General features: G+C 39.8%; 1 protein-coding gene across 2 annotated transcripts; it reads right to left on the reverse strand.

The window, feature by feature from the left end:
- Positions 1-18: 18 nt before the first annotated feature.
- LOC129353225 (histone-binding protein RBBP7) lies at positions 19-8,414 on the reverse strand. 2 transcript variants are annotated; one of them, XM_055022471.1, is made up of 12 exons: positions 8,286-8,414; positions 4,286-4,430; positions 3,488-3,633; positions 2,667-2,840; positions 2,467-2,582; positions 2,059-2,219; positions 1,838-1,964; positions 1,669-1,746; positions 1,158-1,234; positions 1,007-1,064; positions 756-866; positions 19-613 (listed from the first exon to the last, which is right to left on the reverse strand). In XM_055022471.1, exons 1-12 carry the CDS (start codon positions 8,299-8,301, stop codon positions 545-547), a joined length of 1,278 nt encoding a protein of 425 aa, XP_054878446.1. In that variant the 5' UTR covers positions 8,302-8,414; the 3' UTR covers positions 19-544. The 2 variants fall into 2 exon arrangements, with proteins under 2 accessions (XP_054878446.1, XP_054878445.1); XM_055022470.1 differs by having other exon boundaries at positions 2,667-2,843.
- Between the last annotated feature and the right edge of the window lie 348 nt (positions 8,415-8,762).

Genomic DNA, 8,762 nt, shown 5'->3' on the forward strand with positions numbered 1-8,762 from the left:
CACACAAATCTCAAAACATCTGCTTTTCAAAAGCAACATTTACAAAAGTTTTATTGCAGTTTGGAGCCAGAAACATCACTGATAATGTAACACATTATGTAATGATGAATAATCCCAAACCGCCAAGTATTTTGTACCTTAGAAAGTAGCAAGATCACAGTTGGCAATGTACATCTGCATAGTGGTGATAGAAAACCACCAACAAGAGCTGCAAACATTCATCCTAATATTGTGGCATTAATTATGTTTCCCTGTGAGCTTAGTGGGTCTGAAAAAATAACTTTATGAACAATATTTTCTAATGCCCTTTACCACAAAATGCTTTTCATAATACTGAAGAGAAAACACTTGAAGGGGAACAGTATTACCAATCTGTGCTTCTGTTCAGAGCCCTGGCCCCTGTTAGGGGCCAGTGGAATGACACCAAATTCAAGTGTGAACTGGAGAGGGCGCAGGCTGCTCTGACATTTCACAAACATTTGAATCAGGAGAAAGCCAAGGTCCACAGGGTGGCGGAGGAGTTGTTCTGGACAGAGAGTGTTCATCATCCTTGTGCCTCCAGCTCTGATGCAGGTGTGTTGTCTGGCTCCTCATCATTGTAGATATTTTCTGCCTGGAAGACAAAGGAAGCACAAAATGTCCCTTCAGACTGATGTAACATCTCCATCTTCATGTCTGTCCAGCCAGAAAGTGACTAAACCTTGGGATCTAGTTTCTAATCAGATCTAGAGACTTTGTATAAGAACCGTTCTCACCATCTGCCAGACTTGCATGATGTTGTCTTCAGACACAGAGCAGATGACCCAGGGTTCATTGGGATTCCAGGAGAAGTCTGAAATCTTGGCTGTGTGGCCACCATGGATGAACTGAAGTGGCAGAAAGAGGGTAAACTCAAAGACATGAGCAGGTTGAAAACAAACCACTAAAAGGTTCAATCTGAACAACCAGCAGACAGGGCAGACTGGTTTTATGTCACTGTCCACCACTGAGACTTCTGTTAACCTACCAGAAGCTCTGGTGGGCCGTCCTCAGCGTCCTCTGAAGACTGCTCCTCCCCAATTTTACTGAAAACAGAATGCATCATTATCACCCTGCACAGCAGCTCCACTTGTGAACATGTGAGCAGAAAGGTTAATCACTGAACACTAAGATTCTACCTGAGATCCCAGACGTTGAGACGTCGGTCAGTACCGCTGGAGGCCAGGATGGTTTCATTGTGAGGTGACCACTGGACCTAATGCACAGGACAGATAATCCCTAGTAAGATAAAACTGGATTCAGAGTCTAACAACCTTCCCTGACTTGTTTCCATGCAGCCTGAAAACAGCTGTCTGCATGAAGATGCCATAAAAATAACTGTTCTCACACAGAATATGCAAGTCTGGTGTCTGAAACCTGTTAGCTGCGTCACATGAATCGTCTCAGCTTTGCAACTTTAGCCACTGAACTTCTGAAGGATTTAAACTCCCAAGAGATATAGAGAAATGTCCGTTTGAAACAGGAAGTGAGGAGGTCATTGGATCTTTCCCAATCACACTGCTAACTGATATGACCGTTTTAGATGACTGGTTTATTTCTAGTCAGCATATTACTATTACTGTTTATAATGCATTATAAGTTGGATATGAGGACACAACAAGTTCTTGACAAAATAACTACAATTCTTACTTGGAAAATTTCATCCTTGTGGGACTCAAAAGAGTGGAGCTTCAGTTTAAGATTCCTTAGATCCCACAATGCAACAGTCTGGGAGGACCAAACAGAAAAAGATATCTGTCTTTAATCAGTTGGGAGTAACAGTTAAACTTGCATTTGCACATGTTAGCATGGTTTTCACCTTATCTGCAGAACCTGTAGCAAGAATGAACTCGCTGTAGGGATTGAAGCTCAAACAGTTGACCTCAGCAGTGTGAGCATCAACCGAGTGGCTGGCTTTAGAAGTGTTGTTGGAACGAGTGTCCCATCTGAAGCAGCACAAACCCCAAAGAAAGCAACAGGAACATGTCAGTTATTAGAAACACAACATGGAGGAATGATGTTTTTTGGAAGGTTTCTGACATCATTAGTTTCTGATCATCAGCAACAGAGCCAAACAAGGATTCATGGAGTAAATGCCACGACACGTCTTCCACAACTGCCGTGTGACCAGTGAAGATGGTCTTAGCGTCGACAATCTTTCCTTCCTTTGGGCCGGTGCCGATGTCCCACAGACAGATGGTCTGAAGAAAAAATTAAAAACAGCACAAATTATTCTAGAAATTGTTCAGTTCTCCGGATCTCTTATTGGAAGGAAGGTTCTGATTTCTGATCAAACCTCCCATGTCCAACTGGACATAACCCAAATCCCCTAACCCAACATGATCATATCCATTTTATGAATGTCGATGTAAGCAAATACTATAGATTTTAAATAGATTTTAGGAAAGGAGAGAGCAGAGCACTATTAGTGTTCCTTCAGCAACTTACATGGTCATCAGAGGCACTGAGCAGGTTGCCACTGAGGTTTGGATTCCAGGAAAGGCCGTAACCTTCTTTCTGGTGACCTTTGAGCCTCAGGTCAGGACTGCACTCCCCACTGGGATCTGAAATAATAATATTCATAGTTTATGATCACTTAATTGGCTAAATGCCTATTAACTATAGGCAAAAGTTCCATCTTGACTCACCTGGCTTTGATGGATGCTTGGTGTAGTCAAAGACCAGAACGTCAGATGTGGGAGTTTTGGTGGCAATAACGCAGGGATTCTGGGGCATGTAGCGTGCTCTGTTCACCTCTCCTTCATGGTTAATCTTGATTTCAATCTCTATTTTTCCACTCACTGAGCCAAACCCGCCAAACTCTGACAACACACAGAGCCGACATAGAAAGCACTAGAATCTGACAAAACAGCTGCATATAAAACATCACCTGTGGCCAGTTACAGTGTGATAGATGAACAACAGCACTGCTTGGTTCTGGTAGTAGAAACATAATGCTCCATCCCTGGCTGCAGCCAGTAGCATCACTGGATATTTGCTTCTCATCACACATACTGTACCTGTCATTTACTTAGAGGCCATGAACACACCACACTTACACACAGCAGAACCTCCAACAACATACCTGCTGGAAGATAAAAAAATACAAAAACTAAGTTTCAACATGCGAAGTGAATATGATTTGTGTATGTGGTTTAGAATGGCTTTCATAATGCTAAATCTATGTGTATAATATCTACACAGACAGATAAAATTGTTGGTATCTCTGTTAATGACCAAAAAGGACATAATGGTTACAGAAATAACTTGAAATGAAAATTAACCATTGAAAATCAGATCAAATGTATTGAGGTTTGTGATTAGAATGTCACAAAATGTAGTAAAGTTTGAAGTGTTATGAATACTTTGGCCATGGCCACAGTTAGTAATTTTAGTCACTAACATTTTGATTTTATTCATAGAAAATAGTTTAGTTGCTATGAAACTGTGAGATGATCTGTGTACTAACCTCCTTTTTCACTATCGTAGTGTGATGCATCAAACTGGGCATCATCATTTGGTACCTGGACACTGGCTATTACAAGATGGTTTTGCTCATCTGATGTGTGGGTCCCCAGAACCAGCCGGTGGACTGTGTAGTCCTTCCCCTCTGGCCTAAGCATGCATTTTTGACGAAGAAAAGATAAGGAGAATCAATGCCGGTTTTAAACATCCCAGAAAAAGCGCTTGCAAAAGAAAAACGGCATTTTATAAAGACGTTAGACATGAGCATAAAGTACAGACTTTGATTCTTCAGAACCATTCTTTCTAAGACCTGAGATGAACCTCACACACAGACACTGTTCAGATGAAGGCCCAGTAGAGACTAGAGTTCCTGTAGTAACGTCATCATTCACAACTTCTCCTTCTGCTTGCTGATGAGCCCATTTCAAATTCTACCAGAGATGACCAAGAACAGGGCAGAAAGTCCAGACTCTGCTTTTTCCAGCAGAATTGTGGAAGAAGGCAGTGGGCTGGGCAGCAGGGAAACTACATCAATGGGAGAAAGGCATAGGGTTTCTCCTTCAAAACTCTGGATTCAGGTCTCCCTTCTTGCTGTTGTAGTTGTAAGATCAAAGATAAAATGTCATTACCAGTCAGTCTCCAGGAGGACAAATTTGTGCTTACCAAAATTGAGAGCAGATGCATCATTACCAGACACGCATGCAAACTGGTTCATTTTTCCAGATCTGCAGTCCATCAGGCATTTCCATTTCACTATTACTGAGACTTTATTATGCTGTATAACAGAAACAATTGTAATTACCTGTTGACATCTGGAAGCCACTGCACAGTCAGACTGGGCCACTCCAGGGCATGGGTCATGACCAGGTCGTACAGAAATGGAGTGTTTCTCTTCCAGATCTTGTATTCTTCATTGATGACCCTTTCTTCCACTGCATCATCGTACACTGAAGCAGGGCAGCAAGGGATAAGTTATTAACACAAGTAATCAGCGATATTTGTCTTACCTTTTCATCCTTAATTCATATTTTCTCACAAAGTTAGTTCATCATGATCAGAAGCTTTTATTTCTATGGTTAATAATATCAACTGACTTGAATTGAGATGTCTTCATCACTGGGACTCTTTCTACTCAAGTATCTTGCACACCATCACTTTGCACTTTATTAAAATCACCTTAACTAGCATTTTATTCAGCACTGCACTTTAATTGTTGCTTTACATATCAATAACCATTTGCACACAAGAATTTGTAACTATTTATTGAGTATTTTAAGAAGTAGCTTTTGTTCCAGGCTGTGCAGAGCCAACTACCCCACTACAATTAGAAGTTGGGGGCAACTGGCCATAAAGAGGAAAGAATTGGTCCTCAGAGCAAATAATGTCCACTGTTAATTGAAACTTAGGCAGAGGTTTGTGTAGAGCAGGGATGGGCAACTCCAGGCCTGGTCTCCTCCAACATTTAGATGTGTTTCTACTTCAACACACCTGAGTCAAATAATGAGGTCATTAGCAGGACTCTGGAGAACTTGACTGCATTTAGGAGCTGATTCAGCTTTTTAATTCAGCTGTGTTGGACCAGGGAGACATCTAAGAGTTATAGGACACTGGCCCTCAAAGACCAGGATTTCCCACCCCTGGTGTCATCTGGTGGTAAAATTTACCACTAGACTTCTGCCAGGTAAACATGAGTGCAAAAAAGGGACTTGAAGATGTTAAAATGCAGTTACTATGATAGGTCTTTTACTATTTAAATGACCTTAGGTTGGCATGTTGTCAGTAGCTCCAGCTTCGTTAAGCCTTCAGTCTTAAACCCATTTAATGTTCAGGATCTGTAACCTCCTCCATGGTATGATCCAATATTTTTATTTTCAATCTGGTATTTTGCATTTGACTTGAAGTGGCATGAACTGAGGCTGGCCAATAAATCAGTTTATCAAATTTTCTGTTTTTTGAAATAGGACTTTTGAAAACCAGGGTTTTATTATGTGTGTTTCCATAATTCAGTGATGTTAGCCAACCGTGCTTTTCAACCTTGTTTGACATGCGTGTTGTATACCTTCCAATTATTTGGACAACTCTCAGAAGTTGAATCAAGACAACTTCTGTGAGTTGTCTTGATTCAGGACAACTCACAGAAGGCAGAATTTTTAAAAAGTCAGTTTTTGAAACTATATTTAATATTGAAATATATTTTAGAATGCATTCAATTTGCATTTAAAATGTTTAATATTTAAATATTTTTTCATAATCACCCAGCTTTAGCACAAGCAGCAGCAATTATTTGTGCTGTCATTGACTTTACATCAATTCCTCATACCACTGTATGAGGAAACAAAGCAGAACCACCATCTACTGTTTTGCCAAACAGGGAAGTGACATTTTTTAAATAAGGTATTTTTCTAAACAAAATATCTTTGTTTAGTTCTCCTCCTACTTTATTCCAGTTATAAAAAATTCAAATATCCATCCATTCATTATCTCTTCACCCTTATCCCTAGTGGGGTCAGGAGTTGCTGGTGTCTATCTCCAGTTGCGTTCCGGGTGAGAGGCGGGTCACCTGGACAGGTTGCCAGTCTGTCGCATGGCAACATGGAAATAAACAGGACAAACAACCATGCACACACACACACACACACACCCAGGGAGAATTTGGAAAGACCAATTAACCTAACAGTCATATTTTGGACTGTGGGAGGAAGCCGGAGTATCCAGAGAGAACCCACACACGCACAGGGAGAACATGCAAACTCCATGCAGAAAGACCCCGGGCTGGGAATTGAACCCAGGACCTTCTTGCTGCAAGGCAACAGTGCTACCAACTGCGCCCCAGTGCAAATTCAAATACTGACATTCTAATTAATTATAGTTTTGCTCTCAACTGGATGAAGCCTTCAAAAAATGTTGCACTACAGAAATGGTATAGAGTATTTTAGAGATAGGAATTTTAGTACTGCGACAACCACAATGACATCAAAAATTTGTCAGCAACTCATCCATACACCTTTTAATGTTTTCATGTCCTCCCACATGTTTGAAATACAGAGAATCTAGTTTTCTCTCAAAATTAGAATTTTTGAATCACAGTGCAAGGAATGCTTATATACTTAGAACCAAGTGGAAAGGTTATGTACATACACATAAGACATAAGTGTGCATTTATTCATTAAAAATACATTATCACTCAATACCTTGGACAGGAAAGGAGATGTTAAGCAAACATATGCATGTGTATTTATAGTTTTGTGTTCAACCGTTCTTCCTAAGCTATATGAAAGTAAAGAAACAGGTCTGATTTGTCTTTATGACAAAGACCAGATATTTTTTATTATGGTTATTTTTTATGTTTTTAGTACCTAAAAATATTTTTAGGTACTAAAAGCATGCATTTGGGTGCCATTTATCTTGATTGGCATAAAGGTTCATGTTTAAACCTTTAAAAGGATATGATTTATAAAACCATAAAACATCAATTTACTGATAAATTAATAATTGAAGACTTTTCTCTTTGCTTCCATTATTTCAAAGTAAAATACTCTCAAATCTACAAACACTACATCAGTAATCTCAAACTGTAGTCCTCCTGAATTGCCAGAGTCCTGGCACCTTTCGATGTGTTCCTGGTCCCAAACACTGGAATGAAATGGTAAAACTTCCTCCATAGCATGGAGTCGAGCTCTGTTATTGAGCTAATCAGAGCCAGGTGTGCAGAAGCAGAGCAACTTCTACAAGTTGCAGGACGACAGCGGCCCCTTCAGGACAGCAATCTGAGACCACTGCATTAGATTCTGTGAATAATAAATACAGTGTTTTTTTTTTGTTTTTTTTTTTGTCAAACTTCTGTTTCTTTAAACTTTTCTCTTTCACAATGTGAGATGGACAGACGACATCAAATGTCCACCACTTTAGCAATGAGCTGTTGCAACACAGCATCACAGGTAAAAGACCTGGAACAAGAAACCCACAAGCAATTTTCCCTTGGGGATCAATAAAGTATATAATATAGGAACTAGTTACATCTCTAAATATAATAAACAGATAAATAATGCTTTTCTACACACTATTAAATTTATTTTCTGTTTTTTTTTTAATTTTATTTTCTAAGTTCTTGTCTAAAGTTTGTCTCCTCTACCTCCTTGCATTTAGTAACTGTATACATGTGCCGATAATAAAAAAAACGATTTAGGGAAATCTTCAATTCGCTTACAACTGTGACGTATCCCAGTGACGTACATAGAATGCGGAAGCTTGTCAGTTGAAAAAGAGGAGTTTTTACAATATGGGGAAAAAAGGTGACCATGGTCTGTTATAAGATTATACATCTAAAATGAGTTTGGCTTATTTAACAAATATCTTGCTGGTAAGTCCAAAAAAGTGCTCGCAAAAGACTTTTACAACCAATAAGTGTCCAAGATTTCCATATTCTTGGACTCTTTTGTCCCACGCAGCTATCTGATACGGCAGGTCTCGTTGTAAGGTTTTCATTTTAGTCACTTTGACACGGACACCTTATTTTCCACTTTTTAGTTGCAATATCGGTACAAACTTTGTACAATCAACTCGAGTTTCAGGGTTTCTTCGCCATGCTTAATCACCTGGAATGTAGAAGGCCTTTTGTGGAAACCTTGACAGAAGTTCTTGAACATAACATAAGCTCCACCAGCACGCAGTCTGCTAAGACCAGAAAGCATGACTGAGCTAGCACAAGATGCTAACCACAAACCCCGACAAATCCACACAAATCGATAGATATAGGAAAACTAAACCTTTGCCCACATGCTACGGAGTTGTATTTAACCTACCCTCCTTTTCAGCCATGTCCCAAACCTCGCAATGACACAATGGTCAAAAACAAAGGAAGTCGCAAACTGCTACTTCTTAGCAGAGCCCTGGCTAGTTGTCAGAGCTGAGCGTCATCAATGGGTCTGCACCATTTACACGCCTCTTTAGCAGAGCCCCGAGTGGGCGGGGCTTTATATTTGCCGCCGGATTTCCCACGCAGATCCTGCAGGGGTGGCTATAGCGCCAGATAAAAAGAATTACTGTGGCACAGCAAAATTTCGTAAGAGCAATTTTGCAGGGATCGGCAACGTTACAGTGATATGTAACGTAAAGTGTGGTTTAAAAAGTTTTTAACCTGTTCAAACTCCAGGATCAAAAATTACTAGTTGATGGCTGCACTGTATGTACTTCTCAGCAAACAAACTGTCAAGACTCAAAAATTAAATTTTATTTAATTTTAAATAAAATTAAAATTTAGTTTAGATATGAGTTTGATC

This window comes from Poeciliopsis prolifica, unplaced genomic scaffold, assembly GCF_027474105.1.
Source record: "Poeciliopsis prolifica strain line A6 unplaced genomic scaffold, Auburn_PproV2 SCAFFOLD086, whole genome shotgun sequence".
NCBI classification, from domain to species: domain Eukaryota; kingdom Metazoa; phylum Chordata; class Actinopteri; order Cyprinodontiformes; family Poeciliidae; genus Poeciliopsis; species Poeciliopsis prolifica.

Bases quoted from the DNA above. Each gene is read 5' to 3' on its own strand.
- LOC129353225 (XM_055022470.1), bottom strand. The intron at 3,634-4,285 runs GTAATTACAATT...ATGCATGCTTAG, and splicing joins TGGCTTCCAGATGTCAACAG to GCCAGAGGGGAAGGACTACA. The intron at 2,844-3,487 runs GTTAGTACACAG...TCTGTGTGTTGT, and splicing joins CTACGATAGTGAAAAAGGAG to CAGAGTTTGGCGGGTTTGGC.